Consider the following 23,363-nt stretch of genomic DNA (forward strand, 5'->3'; position numbering starts at 1 on the left):
AATCAAACCAATAAAATTTCTGATTATTCCTGAGCAATAAGATTTATTTAGGATTAACAATATAATGGCTAAAAACAGCAGTTAAAAATTACTACGTTCCTGTATGAGTGAGTATTCATACAAGGAAAGTCCTTCGGTCCTCTGCTTTGGTCCAGACCAAAAGTGGAAAACAGCAGTGCACCTTTTATGGAAGTAATAATGGCCGCCGCCACCTATGGAAGCCGACAGTATTGTCGTAATAAGACAAAGTTCATAATAAGACAAAAGAAGACACAAAAGAAAGAAAGCACAACTAGTGATAGCGTTTCATAGAGAATTAACTGCTACCTCTGTAGAGAAATGATAGATTTCAGCCATTGTTTATGTCGAGAATAACTGTGTCTGACTTCTTCTGGTGCAGAATTATGATGCATGTCTCACGTTAACGATGTAAAAGTCGGATAAAATGTGACACGACCTGGTTACCTGGTTCTGTTCTGAGTGCAGATACTTTGAAAACAATTGGACATGTAACTGATTTTGCATCACATACAGGACTGGATAATAAATCAATAACAATATAACTTGTGACAGACATGTGATCAGTATCAATACATAATACATCTGACAGAGTATTCATTCATTTCACTGAACTCTCACAACTAACTCACTCGCTTGCTCTTTGGTTACCTAGCAACTCATTCATTCTTTAGTTACCTAGCAACAACCTGTTGAGTAACTTGCGCAGCAGCAGTTTCAGATTTCGCCGCCAAGCCTCATAACTACTTAAAAATAAAAGACAACAAAGCGGAGTGGAAAACTGGATAAATCAGCAAAGCTCACTGACTAGTTTGGGAGTATTTCAGATATTAAAAGCAAATCAATAATTATCGATAACGATTGGAATGAAACATTGGTCAATCATCTTGTCCATTCATATATTTAAGCGGCACAAATCTGATTTACGACGGGTGAATAGATCAGAATTGGGCCGTTCCAACTCCCGTGAAAAAGTTGAATATGGACAAAATATATACAGAAAAAGAAAAAACTGACTTTGGGTCGCATTTGTCTGATGTGTAAACATAGACAAAGGATAATTTTTATGGGAACTTCCTACACTCATGTAATATAGGAGCATGCGCTTCATGGAAAGGAGTCATCACATGGCACTGAACAACCAATTAGAGGGGTATTAAGGGTAAAACGAACACCATGTCACACTGGGCTTCTATATTTAAAAAGTAAATAGATTTTTTTTAGCCGGAATATCCTTTAATAACTCAAAAAGTCATGTTTAACATTACTATGTCTCTAAAACATTTTTAAACAAAATTAATTACAAATAAAGTTAATCATCAATATCTATCAGATGCTTGTCATAAAGATGGCACTCACACAATATCAAACGTTTTAGTAACTGGGGTTACTAAAACTGAGAAACCCAAAAAGAAAAACGAAGGATAAAGAGAGTTTGGCTGTCCATGTCAAGGAGAGGATGATAAAGTGCACTTTAGCCGTTTGTCACCAAAGGTTCACCTGAAACCAATTACTGTATAATAATGAAACAACTGTTTTAGCTGTGCCTTGATGAAGAAGAAGGTGGGCAGCCATGATGTGGTGGCCTCTGACATGTAAAAGCAGGAGAGTGTTTGGCATTTGGTTTTAGATGAAAACTTGCACATCTGCTTTTCCAACCAAGCTGATAACGTAGAAGGAACCAGACTGATTACAAGAACTGAGACCAGGATTTGTCTTTGTCTTCCCAATCTAATTTACATGAGTCGTTATTCAGGTGCAGCACAATGGGGAAGGAGAAAGAGACTGCAGCAAACTGCAGCTTGAGGCCACGCCTGTTGGCTCAGGCGGTTCTTCCACTCATGGCTCACTTGTCATTCACTCTCATCTCCAGAACATGAAGAAATCTGAACCATGGAAGTAAAAAGCAGCACAGACTAAGTCAGTATTTTAAAGGGAAGAAGCTATATTGCGCTGCACACACATTTACCATCCTCGGTGTGTTTTTCTACTAGGTATGTCCCACTTAGGATATTTTAATATGGACCTGGATACTGATCCAGGTCGTTTAAGATTAGTCATCTGCTGATAGAGAGTCCCAGTCTGACACTGCAGTCTCTCTTATCTGTTCCTCCAGAACAGAACAGATATTTCATCCTGGCAAGAGTTTGTCCAGGATCAAAAAGCTGCTCCAACATGGGGTAGACAGGGTTAGGAAAACCACCGACACACACACACACACACACACACACACACACACACACACACACACACACACACACACACACACACACACACACACACACACACACACACACACACACACACACACACACACACACACACACAACGTACCCTCTTCTGAGTTAATATTTGCAAATTCACATCCATGCATGTCTGCTTTGTGGTGCATATAAATATTCCCTTTTGCACTCTTAATAGAATACAAAAAACTTTAAACGTATGTAAAAACATACAAGCTCAATTCCCATGTATTAAATAATTTTTTTTGTAATCTGAAGACTTTACCAACTGTCTAGTTGAGCTATAAAATATGACCAATTATAACCCCATATCAAACCAAAATAGTCTGGTAGACTCAAAACTGTGACATTTGTTACATTTTCAGCTGGTGCAGTTCACTCTGCATTGTGTCAAACCAACTAAATATTTTGGAAAACCTGTTCACCTCTTCGCCTGTGGGGGCACTACACTAAGAACTAGAGACCAAAAACAAAATAAAAACCTTTAAAGAAGGCAATGAGCGCAAGTTCCTTGTGTACTAAAGGTTATCAAAAATGTAATGGTTTCTCTTGGGCAAAAGACCACAAGTAATTTCTGCCGCTAGATCTAGACTCCTATGTTTGTTTTGTTTGTATTTACCCAAAAGGCCCTGAACTATATTCTGCTTCCTGCTTTTGGGGCAGTCTCCGATCCACTTGCATTTACATTGCACTCAAACCGCACCAGAGTTCACTGCAACCAAACTTAGACCGAGGTTTGTAGGTGGACCAGAGTTCACTTTTTCTGGTCCATATCAGAGTTCGATTCAGCAATCCCCAAACGAATCGGACTTTCTAGACAAACTAGAGTTTGATTAAAACGGACAAAGCAGGGCTCGTGTGAATACACCGTTAATACTCTTCTGCTGGTAGATATCATTTAGTAATGTAAAAAATTACATTTTCTTACAGTAGTTTATAAGTAGATAAAATAAATATTTCTCGGCTGGCCTGGGAACGCCTCGGGATTCCCCCGGAGGAGCTAGAAGAAGTGGCTGGGGAGAGGGAAGTCTGGGAAGCAGCAAACAGGCAGGGGGGTGGGCAGGCTTCCTGTTCATCACAGGACCAACACAGAACCACAGGAGACATAAGAGCACAGACCCATTTGGACAAATTGACCTAACATGCAGATGCACTTCAGCTCAAAAGTTTCAGGGTGTTGAAAAACTCGATTTGGATTGGGAGTGAGAGGTTTGTACTGAACAAGCCACCACACAGCAAACAGACACTGGATACTGGATCATTGGTGAGAAAGTCAAGATCTATATATAGTTTTCAAAATGTAATAAAAATTCAATAACTACTTTCATCTCCTCCACGCCCACACATTTTCAGTTTTCATGGGGAGCAAAATTGCAACATTTGTTGCCTTTTCAGTTGCTGCGGTTCGCTTTCACACTGCATTGTGTCAAACAAAATAAACCCTATGAAAAACCTGTTCACCTCCTCAACTGTGGGGGCGCTACACAAAGACCTACTCAAGGAAACCTCTGAAGAAGACACTTAGCACAACTTCCTTCTTCACTAAATGCAATCTAAGAGTGGTGTCAGATTTTAACGGTTGCAGGATTTCTCTTTGGTCTTTGGCAGACGACTATGAGGCATTTCTCCCTCTAGCGCTAGACTCACACATTTGTTTTGTTTGTTTTTTCCCAGAATACCCCATGGTGTAGTCCATTTCCTGCTTTTGGAGTGGTCTCCAGTCCACTTTGCATTTACATGTTGCAAACCTTGCTAGAGTTCATTTTAACCAAACCGAGGCTTTGGTTTGTAGGTAGACCAGAGTTTGCTGTTTTGGTTCGCATCAGAGTCCAATTGTGCATTCACACTTCCCCAAACAAACCGGACCTTCAAGGCAAATGAACCAGTTTGATTAAAACAGCTGGTATGAATGCACCCTTATTGTCTGTGTGGTTTAAACTTTTACTTCTTCATTGTGAAAAATAAATAAATAACTCTGAACTTCAGGATAGTCAAAGCTGGCTTGATCAGACCAAAACAGGGAACTGAACAGTTGTTGATTGTCACTAATTATAGATGTACTATGACTAGCATCAAGTTTCTCAGCTCTAACAGCCCATTGATTCAGCTCCATGCTGAACCGGGAGAACATCAGCTAATGCTGGACGGCAGAGATGCTTAAAACGTGTTAGCATTCATGTGTTTGGACAGTTTAATTTCCCCTCGTTGCACTATGATGTGTGCTGGAAAATGCTGACTCGGACAACAGCAAGAGAGAGATGAGCTGATGGACTAAACGGGAATCAGGAGCAGCTCGGTGTTTCTTTACGATTCCCTACAATGCAGTAAGGCCGAAAAGAAGTCTCCTCTTTCAGCTTCGGTCAATAACAGACCAACTGACCAAGCACCGCTGCAATCAAACCGCTGAGAGTGAAGCAGGAAAATAAGAGCAGGATTTACTCTTGAAATCTAGATATAGATAGATCTGGCACAATAATAGGGCTGCAACTAATTATTATTTTAGTTATCACTTGTTCTGATGATTAATTGGATAAAAAAATAACACATTTTGTGAATATTTTTTTATACAATATTAGAAATATATGAAAAGATGCAAATAATGCAGTAACATGATTGAGTGCTTGTTTGCTTATTTGTAGCGAAGGACGTATCTGCAGAAAAAAAGAAATACTTCTAACATTAACGTGAAAAGCTCAGCTCTTTGTGCTCGACTTAACATCAATATGATGAAATTAATTTGATTAATTTCTGGATTTAGTGACTAATAATTGGATAATACTGAGAAGCTGACTGATTTTTTTTTTTAAGTTGAGTTATTAAACTCGGCTAAATATAGCAAGGATTTTGAAAGAAAGTGACCCAAATCTTGTTTTTATAACAGAGAATAAATCTGTTCAACCAAGCCCAAAAGAATTTGAAAACTATATTATTTTCTACCCTTTCCTATAAAAAGAAATAAACAAATCTGGTAACTTTATCAACTTTAATTTTGACCTTATGATTTTGGACCACGTGACTAAAAGTTTGGACACCCCTGAGACAGGAGGAAAACAAGTAAGCATGCAAATGGAAAAAACTGAGCTCATTTTAATTTATGTGATTAACTGATTTATTCCTAATTACGGTAGGTTTAGCTCTCCCTATTTCATATTTACTCACAAACTGCTTTCTGTCCTCCTCTGGTCCTGACACATTTACACCTCAAGCCTTGAAATGAATGTTTTTCTGAAAAGGGTTTTTGGTTTTTTACAACAGAACAAACATCGTCCCCCTTGCTGCTTTGTCACCCAATTCCAATCAAAGCCAAATTATTTCTGCCTGTGTTTATGTGTCCATAAATGTGAATCATAAATCTCAGAGGAATGCCTCTCAGCCTCCTGCAGTCTGACTGAAGCCTATTGATTGGACCACACAGGAAGGATGCAAAGCTCTATTAAAGAGAGAGCAGGCACAAGGCCTTTTATCCAGAAAGTCCAAAGGGAAATGACGAGAGGACTAATGGCACAGACTGTCTATTACTGAGCAATCTCCTGACTGTGTAATATGAACCAATAGAAAAACTCGCATCAAAAATAGGAAAAATGTACCACAATAGGCGACAGAAAAAAGAATGATACAAAAAATAAGGTGGATTAATGATCAATTTGTTTAATCGTGATTAATGAATTATTGAGATAATTGTCAACTAATTTAGTAATCAACTAATTATTAACTGTGTATAAAGACTTTAAAAAAAGGCAATTTGTTGAAGTAACAACACACTCAGATCTGTAATTAACACAAAACCGTACAAAAAATACAGATTTAAAATGAGAAACCTTCTTTATCTGTAAAGATGTTCTACCAAGAACTCGTCAAGTCCACTCTGTTCAAATTCTGTAAAAATAAAATCTCCCAAGCACCTTTTTCTGTCCAATTATTAATCGGTTAATTAAAAAAAAAAGCAACAGATCAGTCAAACACTGTATTGATGCCAAGTGAAGCAGAAAGGTCTGAGCTTTTCACATGTTGCTGCTAAAAGTAATGTTTTTGGCTCCAGATGCATCCTTTCCTATAAAGAATCAAGGCCTGTCCCAACAAGTCCTAATTTAATTAATTGCATGATAATTTCCATTTGCATGATTTAGCAATATTCTTTTCTTTTTTCCATTTCTACCAAAAAGCTGGATGATAAAAGCCTTCAGTCTGGTGCTTTAGTCTCAACCAGCCCTTTTTTTGAAGGACAATTTTGTTTACAGACTTAAACAAAAAATTCATTTTCTTTTTTCGTTTCTTTTATTGCGTTCATTTATTATGGATATTTCTCCCAATGTTTATGTTCAAGTCTTAAATGTTCATTAGAATTTAAAGTCTATTGATCTTAGAGAATATGTTCTTGCTTTATTATGCAATTACCATTTTATTACTTAAAAATAGTCTGGGCGTGCCGTGGTGGCGGAGGGGTACACATTCAGAGGCAACGTGGCCTCGACGCGGCTGTCGCGGCTTCGACGACGTTTACCGCATGTCTTCCCCCCTCTCCTTCCCCCTTTCCTGTCAGCCTACTAACCCTAAAGGAATGCTATGTTATTACATTTCTGTTTATTTTCTTATTTAAAAAAGAAATTAAATTAATTTGTTTCCATCTTTTAATGTTCATTTCAAACAGGCAAATTCTTATCAACCTACAAACATTTAAATCTCCAAATACCAGATAAACTTAAATTCTTTCCACATTGTGGAAACACTTAAATCTCACATTCTCATCCTTAAATGTACAATTATTTATACATTTTTAATATCAGCAGTAGCACTTTTGGTCTTTGAGGCACCCATATTTCCCAATTAGCTCCTTTTTAAACAGCTTTTAAGCAAATTTATATTTATACTTTTTTTTACTCAATCTACACCACACACCAATAAACAAAAACTCTATTTGATTGTTCCAATACATTTTTTTTAATTTCCTTCTCCTCTTAAATTATAACCCCACTCTCTGTCACAAACACTTTTTTGTAAATGTATTTCTAATATTGTATAAAAGAGGCTTAAATGAAGATTTTCCAGAATGTGCCAATTTCTTTAATCCAACAAATTGTCAGAATAATTGTTGAAGGCTTTACCTTCTGCTTAGCAAAAAGGTACAGTCAAGAAAGAATCATGAAGATGGAAAGAGAAGATGGCGACATGGTGCAAGGGAGGGGTCAGAGAAAAGCACAGAAGAAAGTAAAGAAGAGGCAGCTGCCTGTCCAACAAGTAGGAGATCAAGACAGATCCCAGGAGGAAGATGGAGAGCGGAGAAACAAGAAAAGCAAGAGCCAGAAATAGACAAGAGTGCAGTAGATGGTAGTGACAGTAAGAAAGGTTTGGGAGGGGTGCGACTGGGTAGACAGAGAGTGCACCGTCTCCCAAATGGGCAGGACCAATACTGCAGAGGAAGAAAAGGGAGGATGAGACGATGGAGGACGGAGAGAAACAGGAATGAGGGCAAGTCATTGCAGAATCTATAATAATTTCCCTCTATGTGTGCCGGTGTGGTGTGAGCAGCGGGAGGAGGATCTATTATCGAAGGAGCTGGACAACTGGCCAGTCAGCAGCACATTACATCAGCGCTGGCCTGCTGGAGCGCTGAGAGGTGAGGAAGGTGCTGAATATGGGCTGGGAGGGAGGGCAATGGGTTAGGGAGAAGAGCTGAGTGGGGAAGGTAATAAATAAAGAAGCAGGGTAAAATGGAGACGCAACAGAAGGCGTAGAGAGGAGGAAGACGAGGGAAGATTCTGGGGAAAAGAAAGCAGGAGGATAAAATTGTTTAACTGTGACATTGTAATGGAGTGACGTCACGATAAATTTTACTGGACGATAAACTGGCCCAGAAGTTATTGCTATAAACTATAATATTGCTGTTTTGAGACAATTTTCAAATAATATAATGGTAATGGATTAATAATGCATGAACATATTCTCAAAGACAGATAAACTTTGAATTCTAATTACACTGGAACTGGAAGACATTTAAAATATCTAAAATAAATAAAACAACGAGTAAAACGAATTATGAAATCTGTAAACAAAATTGTCCTTTAAAATAAAGGCTACTTGAGATCAAAACACAAGACTGAAGACTTTTATCATCCAGTTTTTGGTAGAAAGAGAAAAACAATAAATCATGCAAATAGAAATCATTGAGCTCATTTAAATTTATCATGCAATCAATTGATTTATTGCTTATTGTGACAGACCTGCTTGTCCTGTTACAATAAGCTAAATGTTGATTGATGATAAATTGTCCTGAAGTTATTGCGATAAACAATAATATTGTCGTTTGAGATCATTTTCAAGTAACATAATGGTAACTGCATAACAATGCAATCATATTCTCAAAAATCAATAAACTTTCAATTTTAATAAACATTTAACACTGGAACTTGAAAACATTTTAAATACGCAAAATAAATAAACAAAACAACAAATAACATTTATTATTTAGACCTTGTAAACAAAATTGTCCTTCAAAAAATGGGCTAGTTGAAACCAAAACACCAAACTGAAGATTTTTATCATCCAGTTTTTGATAGAAAGAGGAAACAAATGGTAAATCATGCAAGTGGAAATTATTAAATCAATTAATTGTGGATTAATTGATTTATTGCAACATATTTAGTGACTTCAATTCAGATTTATAGAAAATAGGAGTTGCCTACATCCCTCTGTAGTGGCTCAAACGGGCTGAGTTTACCGGAGGGCTTTGATTTATCCCATGTAACAAGGCAGAAGAAGATCTGTTCAAAAAAATCACATTTTTACTGGAACTCACAACTCGATTATACAACAATATGGGATCTCACAATAATAAAGCACAGCAGCAGAGAAGTTGGTTTCTCAAAGCGCTATCCGTTTACTGTCGGAATGTAATTATATCTGGTGAACTAAGTATGAGCTGTTACTGTATTATTGGACCCAATTGTGAATGTGTCATTATAGCTGCAGCTACACTCACCAACCACTTTAATATGCACCTTGTACTGCTTTGGGTTTGGAACCCATTGCTCCTTCAAAGCTGCTTTAATTCTATATATTTGATTCAACAATGTGTCAGAAACATTCCTGAGAGATTTTGGTCCAAATCACAATGTGAATGTGAATCTGATGTTGCTCTGGAGTACAGAGAACTCATTGTCATGTAAGCCTGCAATTAATGATTATTTTAATAACCAATTAATCTATCAATTATTCTGACAAAAAAATTGGTGCAATCTGCACATTTTCCATTTGAATACACAATATTAGAAATGCATTAAAAGATACAAATAAGAAATTCAATTCCGATTTTTACATTTTTTTATTTTTGCCTAAAATGCAACATAACATTCCTTTAGTGTATGTAGGCTGATGCATCTGGAGCTTAAATAAAATCCTTTGAACATCAGAATGTGAAAAGCTCAACCCTTCCTGTATGATAATTTTTCAACAATAATAATAATTGGTGCTGAAATAATTGGTGGTCTGAATAATCAATTTGAACTTATTTGCAGAAAATGAGAAATGGTTAAAATAATGAAAAAGATGCAGTGCTTTCAGAAATCAAATAATCCAAAGAAAATAAGTTCATATTTATTTAGAAACAACACTAATGTTTTAAGAGTTCAGAAATCAATATTTGGTGGCATAACCAGGAGGTTTTCAGTGATTTTTTTTACAGACCTCTATATAGTAAAACATTAGCAATCTTTATCAGACAATTATCTATTTAAAAAATGATACTACATACAAAACCTACAGAAATACTAGTTTTATTTAGAGCACCGCTATATGTGTTTCATGTTTTATTTAGCTACATTTCTGGGGAAACCCTGCATTTGAAAACAAAAACTTCAACTCAGGACATAAAATAAGTGTTATGAGATCAATCATAAACCAGAAGTGTACTTTATATAGGCGACAAACAGACGAAATTCATTAACACAGAGAATTTGCTCATTCTGTCATATTACATAAGGTTTTATGACACTGAAGTCGTTCTTCACAGCATTCAGAGACATAAATCTACACATTTCTTAGAATGTAAACATGCATGTAAGTTGTATTTTTCACAACAATGCACACATTATTCAAACAATGAGCCAGAGTGACGCTCTATGTTTGATGGATATGGATGTAATAAAAGCTTGAGATGGATGAAACGTCACAGTGGTGTAGGGTGATTGTATCTGTGATGTGATTACAGTGGGTGATGATACTATTCTCTGTAACAGCAAAAATGAAAATATGAACACAATAAATAAACACTGTTAGGAATAAATACTTCACCATTCCAAATTTCTACAAAAAGTAGTTTTAAATAAATATTTCATTTATTTGGTGACAGCTATCTGAACCACTAATGCTTAATTACTGCCTACTCTGTGGAATAATCACTTACATAGAACCTGTTCAAGGTTTACTAAAGAAAACTTGCTAAGCCTGCTGGGGCGCTAGGGCAGTCATTCTTCCAGCGGCCCGTCGTGTTTTTGGGTTAAAAATTTTTTAAAGTTGACACAAAATTTTAAAATATCACATGATAATCATGTGTTATTGAAAGACTGGAATATTAACACCTGAACACCAACTATAAAGTCTTAAAAAATGCAAACATTTTAAAAAGACAATGCTTAGCCTGGTGTAAAGCCTGGTGGCCCGCCAGGCTTATAATACACTGGGGGAAACCCTGCTGTTTGACAACATGCAGTAGGCTGAAACTGTCACAAAGAATCACATCATACCCCAATTAAAAAATTTCAAGAAGACATGGGAAACAAAATCATTGTCAGTTTTATGTGTGGAAAAAGGTAACGAAGCCATTACTACGCTTTCTGTGTTTGTGGAGGACCAAATTATCCACAAATACAGAAAACATGGAAGAGTGGTGAACCTTCTGAGGAAAGTCCAGGCCTACCATAATTACGCCGACTCATCCAGGACTCAAAGGGTCAATAAATATCTACAGCGCTGCAGGCCGCACTTAAGTTGAAGTTCATGTTAACAAAAGGGAACAAAGTGGGCGAAAAAAGACATTCATCCATATAAAATCCTGAATCCTAGTTTTCTCTAAACATAAATGGATATTTTGATTTTGAATGTGGTCAACATTACACACACAGCTGTTCATAACAGTGTATATCCATGTTTAAGTAAATGTTATTAAAAAAGGAAAGGAAAAAGTGTTGCATATAGTCCAAATGGCAAAACAGTACAGATTACAGATCATAACCTAGCAGCGTTATAGGCAAAAAAAAGATGACTTGACCTTTAAAGGACTTTTGACTGTGTTTATGATTCAAATTCATCCCTTATTTATAACAGATAATACAGTTTAACACCAACAGCAGCTGCGTTTCCATTGACTATATAATTATGCCAATTGGAATTATGAAAATAAATGTGTTTAATGAAAACACATCAATAAAAAAAAACAGTAATTTTTTAATAAAACGTTTTTGAGCTAGGATGAGGTTGTTTGTTGGCCATTTTAAAATTAGTGTATTTTGCAAAACTGCTATGAAAACACTTTGCATCACATGAGTAACTTGATCAACAAACAGATGTTACTACTGACGGAAAAGAAGAAGACGAAGACAGGAAGCGGATGGAGAATGATCGTGCAACATGGTTTTTAATGACATATCGCATTATTCACGTGATTTTAACTGCATTTAATGGAGACACTGCAATTGAAAAATTTATTTTTTACAACATTAGTAGAATACTGACAAAGTTTTGCACACATTTGTAACGGCTAATGACGGTCATCTCTCATGGTTTCAGTTCACAAATAAAAAGATGTGCAACACAAACTTTCAAGCTTTCTAACCTGACTAGTGGTGTAACAGGAGGATTCGGTTACCAGAAATCCAGGTGAACATTATGGTAAACTTCTGTTTATTTCTATTCTGGATAATTTATCCAAATAATGGGATCTGGTCAAACATGTTAGCAGAGTAAAGGCACTCAAGTCTCAGTGAGTTTTAAACAAAACAATGAGTCACGGAAATCCCAATCGTTTGCTAGTCCATATGATGACATAACTAGTTCCTGTCCTGAATAAATAGATACCCGATTGACGCATTCCACTGTTAATTAAGAGTGTCTGGATGCTGCTCTGAACATGTTTCTCATTCTCTCTGGTACATGTGTAGATAATCCAGCCATAGCATCCCATCAGCTGAAAGCTCTTCCAGACAGGTTTGTTGAATTTTTTAAAAAGCTGAGTCACAGCTGACTGCTCTGTCGCCTCAAACTGGTGCTCAGAAAAGTATCCATACATTCTTATAGGCATCCACACCTACATGTTTATATTGAGTTATGCATGTTTACATGTTTTAACCAATCATTTTCTTCATCAGAAAGCCTATTATTTAAAATGCTTCTTTCTACTCTTATGTTTGACTCCAGTCAACATGCTCCACCAGTAACTTGTATTATTTTATTAAGTGATAATCCTTAAAAAAATGGGTCTTACTTGCTTTCTAGAAAAACAAGATAATATCTATAAAGTATTAAACTCAGAAGTTTGTACTTCACACAAAGTGCTAAATCTAAAACAACACGGCGTCTCAAAGAAGACGTCTTTCAACTCCTGTGGGTCACTTCTTCACCTTGTGAACAACTTCCTCATCTCCAACAAATCCTGCGTCATCCCGACTCAGTGTCTGATGACAAGGACACGACTACAGCAGACGGAGGGCGCAGCGCTTCTGTGTAATGCGGGACAAGACAAAACTGGTGCAACAAAGTCAAAAGAAGACTTTTGTTTGTCCTCCATGCACTAGTTTATTCTACTACAAGGTTTCCCCCAGAAAACTTGCTAAACCCGGTCTTTGGCTGGACGACAGCCTTTCATATAGCGACCCGTCGTGTTTTTGAGTTAAAATATGTTTAAAGTCGAAAGGAAATTTTAGAATATCTCTTCATAATCGTGTTATTGAAAGATTGGAAGATTAATACCTGAACACCAACTATAAAGTCTTATGAAAGGCAAAGATTTTAAAAAGACTTTTTGGAGTTACAAAAGCTGAACATTTTTGATTTTTGAAACTTAGAAATTTCCAAATATTTTCTAAAAAATTTCTCAAAATTTCTTAGTTTTTTCAAGCAAATGTTCGACTTTTTAAACTCAGAAATTTCCACGTTTTTTCTAGAAACTTTCTAAGTTTTTCCAGCAAATTAATGACTTTGGAAATTCAGAAATTCAACTTTCTTTTCCTCTGGAAAATTTGAGCTTAATCTCGAAAATTCTTTGTTTTTTGGTGGAAATTTACTCCTTTGTTTTTTCTATCTCGTTGTAGATAGCCCTAATGCGCCGTCATAGTTTTGCTAATTTAAAGAAAGTTGTAACAGAATACAATAAAATAGGAGTAGGTCCAGGATTTGGTTAAAACCAACAAACTGATGAGAATTTTAAATGAGTCAGAGAACAGAGGGTGGGATGATACCATTTCAAAAGGCAAAAGCACATTACCATAACAGCCATCTGGTACCAAACACAGCCTGTCAGTCAGGATTTTTTTTTTTTATTCTATTACATTACATTTCTCCAGACAGTTTAGAGATGTTGGTTGCATCTACTACAGTATGAGTAATGAAGTCCAAGTTGTTCCCTCTCCCATTTGTCCCACCCATATTTCTCAACCACAATTACGTTCCCTTTCAGCCCATTTCTGTCAGCAGCACCCACTGCGACCTTCCTGTTATCTTCATTACCACACTCGCCTCCTCCTCCCTCCACCTGCTCCACCCATAGAAAAGCTGCTGCTGCCACACAGGAGATTCTGCTTTGGTCTCAACTCACCTGAACTCACAACCATCTACACAAGCAGAGCAAAGTAGTGACTTTGGACTGGGAAATGGACCGACTGGTCAAATGTTCTGTTTTTGAAGACTTAACTTTTGGAAAATCTGGATTTTTTTTCACCAATGCACTTCTTGGGTTTCCATATTTCAGACACCAAAGTGATGCCAGAGTTGCCTTCTCATTTGACAAACATTTTCTACAGCTTCTACTTATTTGGACTTTGAATTCAGGTTAAGTCACAATTTTTAAACAAAACCCTGTGTTTGCAAATATTTGCAATTTATTTTCAAAAAACAAGAAAAACGCTATTAAAATCAGAAATCAAATTTATTTTTAATCCATATGGTCCAGCCATTCAGTGAACTGACATGTGAGCAACCTGCACCAACCGTCTCGTTGCAAAATCATCAACAATAAAATGGCATAGATGTTATAACAAGTTATGTCTCCATATGAAAAGGAGGCATTTCCTATTTTAACGTGTTACTGAAAATAAATATAAGAATTTCAGAGACACAGTACATATTATAATCGCACCATAAAATGTCACTATAACCTGATGTAAACAGATTTTCTTTGTTAAAGTTATCACTAAGATATCTAAATGAGCAGAGAATTTCTCTGTGAAAAGCTTTTCTTTTCCCTCCACTGCAGCTTAAATCCCAAGTGATGTGAACGATCATCCAGCACAATAACAGCAAATCCTTTCATAACATTATTAAGTTAGTGCTCCTTTCAGGTGTCCTAATTTCTAACCACACCAACTCATCTTACATAACTGACTGTTGTATGGTATGCATACATCAGCTAATTAAAGCAGGCTAGCAGTGAGGTGTTATTAGCAGGAAACAATCCTCATGCTTAATGATTTAGTAAAAGTTTCAGTGGCCACACCCACAGGATTCGCAACAACTAAAAAATGTATCTCAAGTTTTAAAGTAACAGAGTCAAAACAAAAGACTAGAGACAAACTGAAACACATGAATTGAGAAACATTTCTTATATAATTAAAGTGCTGCAAATGTTGTGCAATAACTTGTTATTCTATTGCAAGTTATCAGCTCAGCAAATTGTAGAGCTTCAAGTTAAACCAGACCGTCCAGCGCAAAATTGTGCAGAACTGCACAGCTCAAAATAATGTCACAAACTTTCTCAAACGTGCAACACAGTTTCTCCTTCAGTATCCAGAAATCATGCCTCCATAGAGGAACTCTTCTGTAATACTAGCTTTATCTATAAATCCCAGTGAATTATTGGAAGACCAAATTGACAATGACAACCCATTAGTCTGCAATTACACATTAGAGATACACAGCAACAGGCTTTTTAAAGATTTTTATATCTATTCTGGGTATTGTGTTTATTAAAGTTCAGCCTAAATAGTGGACCAGCAAACTTTGCATTAAAGAAATGTTTTTCTCTTCAATCCAACTAAATAAAACTTGTTCAAAGCCACAAACGTTCTGTGAACCTTTGAGATTTGTGGGGTCAAAGCAAACAGGAAGTTGTTGTGTAAAAAGTAAAAGTGAGTTCTGGATGCTCACAACTGGACAGTAAAGGCTTCGATGGTCACCTTTACAGGACATATTGTGTCCGAATGGTATTGTTGGAGTAACACTGGTAAACCTTTGTTATGACAGGCTGAATGACCAACCAGAACTTTACTCATTCATTAAAAAAAACACAACAGTGCAAAAACAGAACTGAGAGTTTAAACAGGCTTCTTCTGGTGCCATCCAGAAAAAGAAAGCACGCTGTTCAGCCTTTCCAGACTCATTTTTCTTTGAACCTGTTGACTCTTCCACTGGTGAAGGGAAGTCCTAGCGATTGCACACAAACTAAAACAAACGCTTCCCCATTTCTTAATTAGCAACAAGGAAAACACTAAAAAACTAAAACATGTCAATCAGGAATTGAGCAGAGGCTTTAAAACGATCTTATATTGAATCAAGACTACTTTTCAAGTAATGGACGACAGATTTGCTCAGGCAACACAATCAGAACTAGAACAAGTAGTAAATAATTACATTTAATTGGGTAACTTTAGTGAAAAAAAATTATTTTTGGGAATAGTTTTACAACACCATACTTTTACTTGAGTAATGTCATTATGAAGCTTCACTTTCATGAGTGAAATTCCTAGATACTTTACCCACTGAATGAGAAACAAGCACATTTTAACTAAAAATGACATAAACCTACATGAGACTCCATAAAAACGTTTTTATGTTATTTCATATTTGCTGATCCATTTGGAAGTCAAGAGGATACAAAAAACATCATATATTGTAAATGGAAGTACTTCACCCTGTTCTAACATTTAAATATTAATTTAGTATTTTGTAATTATGTTATTTATTTTGTATTATTGATTTTATTTTAGTCTTTAAAATACCAGAATTTGATACGTCTACTTTGTATCCATCTTTGACAATAAACCAGTACATCAAGACATAGATCAACTGATTAATAGATTGGTGCATTATTTTCCAGGTTCATCCAGAGACCATAGTCATGCTTGGCTACCCAGGAATCTACAGATATGTAAACAACCAAATCATTTCGTAACAGTACACCGCTAACAAGCTTTTTTTTTTTCATGTCAACACTAATTCTGATGTTGACTGTGTGTCTGTGTGATGGTGTTTCAGGACTGTCAGTCCATTCAACCAGTTAGCATCTTCAACAGTTAGTTTAATTAGTAACTGCTCATCTCTTGCTACACAGCCTGGTCACACCCAGCTGAGGAACTCCAGAATCAGGATGAAGTAATCAATATGTGTGATTTTACAAGCTGGACACCTGCTGAAACATGGACACCTGCACAAAGTCGACTGTTTACTGAATACATTTAGCTTAGCAAAAAGAAAACTGTGAGATAGAACAGCCCTGTTTAGCTGAGAGATAGGCAGCTAGCCTGCTAGCTAGCTTGTGTGCTTACATGCTAGCCAATTAGCGAGCTAGGTTTGTAGTTCCAGGCAGATTAGGGGGGGGGGACCTTATCCCTGACTGACTTCTGCGCAGATTTATCTCCAGAAAAAACACAAACAAACTGGCTAGCGTTGAGCAGCATCGGAGTCAGGCTGGGACAGACACCCGTTGTCAGTGTAAGCAGTTAAAACAAAAGCCGGTGGTACCTTTGTCTCTCTGATGTCCTGCTTGGCTCCTTCGGGGTACCACTGCACGCGGACAAACCCCCTACCGAGAGGCCGACTCGGGGTGTCCACGGCACTTTCAGTATCCGAACCACACGGGATTCGTCCTCCGCCTCCTGCGCCGCCGCCGCCCCCACCGCCGCCGCCTCTCCCTCCGCCATCGTCGAGTTCCGAATCCGAGTTAAAATCCTCCTCCCCGTGAATCATCCGAACGATGCCGTACCGGACTGAGCCGCGATACCGTCCGGAGACCAGGTCGTGGGAAAACAGCAGCCGCTGCGAGCCGTCTGCCGTGGGAGACAGAGCCATGGATGGAGGTTCCGAACCCGGGCTCGGTGCGGGAGAAAGGCCAGGTGTCGGGGATGCAGCCGTGTGCGTTTCGTCCGTTGCTGCTGTCGCCGCATCCGATGCTACGGGCTCCGCCATCGCTGCTGTTGTCAAGGAGTGATGTAAGTAGCGCGAGGATGACGGTGAAGTGAAAGGGCTGAAACTGGAAGCAGTGAGGTGCACGTGTTTACGTAGCGGCGGAGGGGATACGTGATATGTAGCGGTTCGGAGCGTCATCACGTAGTACCATTTGCCACCACTAAGAGGCGCCCTTAAACACAAGTTTGAGAACAATAATTTTGAAAGTGTGCCATTTTATTCTACATCGCTGCTATTTTAAGGCGAAATTTAGAGCTCGCCAAAACATACACTCCCCACTAAATTTACAGGAGAGTAAATCATATTTTTAATATTGAAATATATATGTATATATAAAGCAATCTATAATTGTTTCTACGTATCAAAAACTTATAAAACACAGCACTGGTTAAATGATTTAAATTGGAAGGTAGTTGCATATAATTATTTCAATATTTTAAAAAAAATTTAAAGGTTATAAATGCACTAAGGCTGATACACTAAACATTCATTTGATGGTTTAATTTATTGCACTGTTGGGCCCCACTTGTCCACAAATTTGTTGATTTACAACATTATTTGACAGGAAATAAAAACAAGCAGAGATGATAATCCTATCTATCTATCTATCTATCTATCTATCTATCTATCTATCTATCTATCTATCTATCTATCTATCTATCTATCTATCTATCTATCTATCTATCTATCTATCTATCTATCTATCTATCTATCTATCTATCTATCTATCTATCTATCTATCTATCTATCTCAGCAGTCAAGTTCCTTGTATACAAAATGTTGACAAATAATTTCAAATTCTTTAACATGCAATAAAACAAGTGCACCAACTTGATGTATTTATTCCTTTAAATGCTTCTTGCATTTTTCTCCTTTGAATTTCTCAGTATACTTTGTATATTTTTACACATTTTATTATACTTGAAAATATGTAGAAGAATGTATGTGCTCAGACAATTTAGAAACCTATTTTATTTTTGAATACTATTACAATTATTCAAAAATAACTTTGAATTATTTTGAATAATAATACAAACATTTGATTAAAAGAAGGATTCAACACGAGATTGCCACAGCACTTTTCGAGCTTATTAATCCTTAGCAGCTTGTGAGCAAAAGATAGCCGTTGTCGGAAATAATATTAACAAAAACTAATTTCTACTTTTGTTTTGAGACTACTTCAACATTTCTCAAATTGTTCGGTAAACAATTCAAATTGACGATGTCTCCCTGGAGAAAAAGATATTTAAAAAGTAGCAGTAAAATGGACTCTACATTAAAAAAAGGCTAAATTATCTCTTAGTTTGAAGCAACAATACGTGTTTGATAGAATATAATTAAACTTCCAGGAGCATAGGGAAGCATTAACATCAGCTACAGTGATGAAATATACTTTTTTTATACATAATTATTATTATTTTAGATCTTTACTTGCATATTGACACACTTTACTTTCCTTTTGTCCTCTTGGCCCCCAGTGTAATGTTGTGGATTTTCCACATCTTACATAAATAATGTTTGTCCAGAAAGATCAGTGCTTTTAATGCTGATGAGGTGACAAACAAACTCCTACACATTCGGTAATCCTCTTACAGAACTGGAAAATAAAGCAGCATAAACTGAGCTTAAAGGAGCAACATTCAGCTGACTGAAAGTCTCCTACAGAAAAATAAGATCATGTAATTAAGTCCTTCAGAGCTGCCAATTAGGCAAGACCAGCAGAGATGAAATCAGACTGTTTGTGTCACAAAATTGACTGGAAAAATACAGTTTATCCCTCTGAAGGATTAATGCACATATCTGCTGTCCTGCTGTGACCCAGGGTCACATCTTTAATAGATAAAAAAAAAGCTTAATTAGATACTGCAACTCATGATCCAGGAATCTAGCTCTGACGCATGACAAGGATCATTCTAAACACACGGTTGCCCCGCTGACCCCGGGTAAATATGTTTATTGTTCAACCTGCTCGCCAGGAAAGGAGGCTTTGGGCTTCCAGCTCACCCCGGGATTAGAAACAACCGCCCTTGCGCACGGATATAAATACTCCCGGCGCGCCACGTCCAGCTCAGTCTTTACGCACAAGTCCGGCAACGCCTGGAGGAAACTATCTGCGAAGCTGCTGTTCAGGGGTGAACGCGAATAAAACAGTTATAAGTGGTATTATCAGTGTCTTTAACCCGACTGCTTCTGAAGACAAACAGGACCGAAGGGATGTCCGTGTTGGGCGCACTGCCGTTCATGAAGCCGCTGCACCATGTGCGCTCCCCGGTGCCGCAGGGCCGCCGCCACACGCTGCCGGCCAGCGAGTTCCGCTCCCTGAGTCCGGAGGACGCAATCAGCGTGTTCGAGATAGAGAGAGAAGGTAAAACGAGCTTTTTACTTGGAGAGTCTCAGCGCTAAGGTTGCTGTTGCTGTCTAATTCAACCAGTAGATCACAATTACGCACACTCCAACTATATGTTTTCATGCATATAGTCAAGAAAGGCATTCTTAGAAGTAATACATGTTAGTTATTTAAATTTGGAGTGGACCATGGTTGATTGTAACACCTTTTACTCTTGCAAAATGTATTTGTGACATACAATGGCATATTAGGGCCATTATATATATATATATATATATATATATATATATATATATATATATATATATATATATATATATATATATATATATATCAGGGCTCCATTATGAGGAAGCAACTTCAATATAGCAAAAAGAAAGAGGAAGGGTGTGAGCAGCATATACACAAAGTTGATTGACAATTCTAAAACCCCTTCCTGTCTCTGATTGGTTTCTGAGCAGTATAATTCCGCGGTAGGACCACAGGGAGGAGGTAAAGGCACTTGATTTTTCACAGAATGTCTCTCTCATAATAAACCGTCAAGACAGTAAAGGTATTTTTATCAAAGTTACATACTGCAGCTTTTTAAATAAAAATACCAGACATTCGGACCTTAATCCCAACATCTAAGCTCAGTAAAAGTTAAGAAATATTCTAATATTTGTGGTTGAAAAAATTTCTGAGTTGTCGGAGCAAGACTTTTTAGCTTTATCTCCAACTTTAGCCACAGCGCTAATGCTAGAGTCAAGCTTGCTAGCAAGCTAAGCTTCTTAACCTAAAGGGAGTGGTTGCCAAGGAACGGCACGTGAGGAAGTGGTTGCTAAGGAACGGCACATTCGAGGTGAAATAGTTTTAACGTTCAATAAAAACCCACTCGAGATTCTCTTCTGTTGTTTTTCCACCTACAGCCTTCATCTCAGTGTCCGGAGAGTGCCCGCTCCACCTGGACGAGGTGCGTCACTTCCTCACGCTGTGTCCCGAGCTTTCTCTCGGCTGGTTCGAGGGGGGGCGGCTGGTGGCGTTCATCATCGGCTCTCTGTGGGACCAGGAGAGGCTAACCATGGTGAGACGGAGCTTAGCTTAGCGCCTAGAGCGGCTGCCTGGCCGGGAAAACGACTAACAGATTTATGCGTGGGGGAGGAGGGCGTTTATAGCGATTGTTAACTGAAATATTTCTGGAGACACAGACTGAAAGAGATTTTTGATTCTTTTTAAAAAATATATTATTCACCAATTTGTTCATACAAAACAACCATTATTTACTACCAATGGTTTTGATCGACAAAATATCCAATTAAATTAGCAAAGAGAACAAACAACAAAAAAGAACAAAGGAGTGTGAGAGAAAAAACGAAAGGAAAATGTAATTAAGTTGGATAAATTAAAGACAAACACAAATCACAGAAGATAACCAAGTGATGTCATAACAAAAATGCAATTATTTAATATATGTAGGTTAGACTTTATTTTTTTCTTGGTAGTTTTTTTCACCTCATTCCTATCTAAATTACAATGTAAGTATATTACAACTATTAAAATTTTTGCGGACTCTGTATCATACTATGATAAATATCAGTGATATTTATTGTAGTACTTAATACTGAACTAGCAAAATTAACTCAGCTAATGTAGGTTTTATCTGCTAGCTAAGATGGGCTTATAGCCTACATGTACTGACTCTGCTAGCTGCTGGAGCCTTGTTATTCACATGAAGAGTTCGTACGTCCCTTACAAAACCGTTGAAACACTGATTGTATACGTCCATAGACTTCAGACGCTTCTCCATGGTGTAAACACTCTTTGTTTTACATGAAGAGTGTTCACTAGTGAACAATGTCCTTAGATCAGAAGTAGCTTGTCCACATTGTTTGAAATGTTTCCATTATCTGTCTCATATGGGTCGATCCAGACAATACAGATTTTGTTGGTATGTCTTTCTCCTGCACATTGGTCAAGAGTGTCAATATGGTCTTTTTGTTGGTGTCGAAGCCATGGTTCATCTTTGCTTTGAGCTTGCCTACCAAGATGGCGGTTCCTCGCCTGTTGGACCTATGTATTCATCACCAGTAATCTGATCAATATTTCAGCCCTAATAGTGATACTTGTGCTGATTAGTACAAATAAAAAGACAGGAGAAGGAGATGTTTTGATTTTCATTGGTAGTAACCAAAGCAGACAGAGTTAAAAATTAGTGGAAGGGTTACTCGTGTTGGCAGTTTGGAAGGAGGCTGACTCTCTCTTACTTGCATAATCCTACATGTCTCCTGTTGCCTCTCTGTTCTCCAGGATGCTTTGACTCTCCATAAGCCTCATGGAGCCACGGTCCATATCCACGTCCTCGCCGTCCACCGGACCTTCAGGCAGCAGGGGAAGGGCTCTATTCTGATGTGGCGCTACCTGCAGTACCTCCGGTGTCTGCCCTACGTGCGACGCGCTGTCCTGATGTGCGAGGACTTTCTGGTTCCCTTCTACCAGAAGTCAGGGTTCAAGGCTTTGGGCCCCGCTGAGATCACGGTGGGACCCCTCAACTTCATCGAGATGTTCTACCCAGTCAGGGGCCACGCCTTTATGCGGCGCAACAGTGGATGCTGAAGGACGGGACTTCGGTTTAACGTTTCCAAAAACAGGATGCATTGACACTCCTTAAGCCTCGCGGAGTGGAGGCATGTGAGTGGAGCAGGGATTTGTCTAATCTCTGAGTGAAAAATGTTCAGCAGCCGGTGAGAAGAGAGCCTTCGTGAAGCTGAAAACAAAGAGCTGCCCACCAGCTTTCAGCAACTGTTGGACACGTCGTTTATGCCTGGAAACCGTCAAGATTTGTGCTGAAGAGAGAGAAGTTGCCATTGAAGCAAAGAGTGGGAGCGGCAACTTCATGAAACTTTGAAAAACTAAACATTTGTTCTGAAAGAAAATGTTGGACATTTAACGAACTGCAAGCTGCCTTTTCCTTCATCCACTCCTTGTTCTAAATGGTTTGTTATGGTTCGAACTACAACTCGGTAAAAAAACCCAATAAAAACTTGTCTATCATACAAGTTTTTCATCAATGGATGAAATGGATAAAACATCCAATTGAGTTTTTGCACAGCATTCTGGGGGATGTAGGCAGAGAAAAGGTTTTAGTCGCTAACGGCTAGCTAGGCAAAGTTGATAGAATCAACTCACTCACTCACTCTTTGGTTGCCTAGCAACTCACTCACTCTGGTTACCTAGCAACAACTTGTGGAGCAAGCAGTAACAGTTTAAGGTTTCTCCACTTGTGCCTCACAACTGCTTAAAAAAATGGAATGGAGTGAAAACTGGATAAAACAGGAAAGGTCGCGTCATCAGTTTGGCAGTATTTCAGATATTTAAAACAAAAACTATTC

The 23,363-nt window shown here is 37.8% G+C and overlaps 2 protein-coding genes across 5 annotated transcripts in view; one reads left to right on the forward strand and one right to left on the reverse strand.

The window, feature by feature from the left end:
• ube2o (ubiquitin conjugating enzyme E2 O) overlaps positions 1–18,254 on the reverse strand; it is a 50,349-nt gene extending 32,095 nt beyond the window's left edge. For 3 of the 4 annotated variants that reach the window (XR_002752765.1, XM_023333667.1, XM_023333668.1), the window contains exon 1: positions 17,205–18,254. Coding sequence is in view for 3 of the 4 variants with exons in the window: in XM_023333667.1 (XP_023189435.1) it covers positions 17,205–17,786 (582 nt within the window). In the remaining variant the exon portion in view is untranslated. The remainder of the gene's footprint in view (positions 1–17,204) is intronic. The other variant, XM_023333669.1, reaches the window with a different exon arrangement.
• Positions 18,255–18,626: 372 nt separating this feature from the next.
• On the forward strand, positions 18,627–23,025 carry aanat (aralkylamine N-acetyltransferase). Its single transcript, XM_005797483.2, has 3 exons — positions 18,627–20,013; positions 20,904–21,058; positions 22,282–23,025. The coding sequence occupies exons 1-3, from the start codon at positions 19,863–19,865 to the stop codon at positions 22,585–22,587; spliced, it is 612 nt and encodes a 203-aa protein (XP_005797540.1). The 5' UTR covers positions 18,627–19,862; the 3' UTR covers positions 22,588–23,025.
• Positions 23,026–23,363: the final 338 nt, after the last annotated feature.

This window comes from Xiphophorus maculatus, chromosome 5 (assembly GCF_002775205.1).
Source record: "Xiphophorus maculatus strain JP 163 A chromosome 5, X_maculatus-5.0-male, whole genome shotgun sequence".
NCBI classification, from domain to species: Eukaryota; Metazoa; Chordata; class Actinopteri; order Cyprinodontiformes; family Poeciliidae; genus Xiphophorus; species Xiphophorus maculatus.

What these genes read in the sequence shown, in the direction of transcription:
- aanat (XM_005797483.2), top strand. Translation starts at nt 19,863, where the DNA reads ATGTCCGTGTTGGGCGCACTGCCGTTCATGAAGCCGCTGCACCATGTG. An exon ending in GTTCGAGATAGAGAGAGAAG is followed by an intron (nt 20,014 to 20,903) that starts GTAAAACGAGCT and finishes TTCCACCTACAG; the next exon opens with CCTTCATCTCAGTGTCCGGA. An exon ending in ACCAGGAGAGGCTAACCATG is followed by an intron (nt 21,059 to 22,281) that starts GTGAGACGGAGC and finishes TCTGTTCTCCAG; the next exon opens with GATGCTTTGACTCTCCATAA.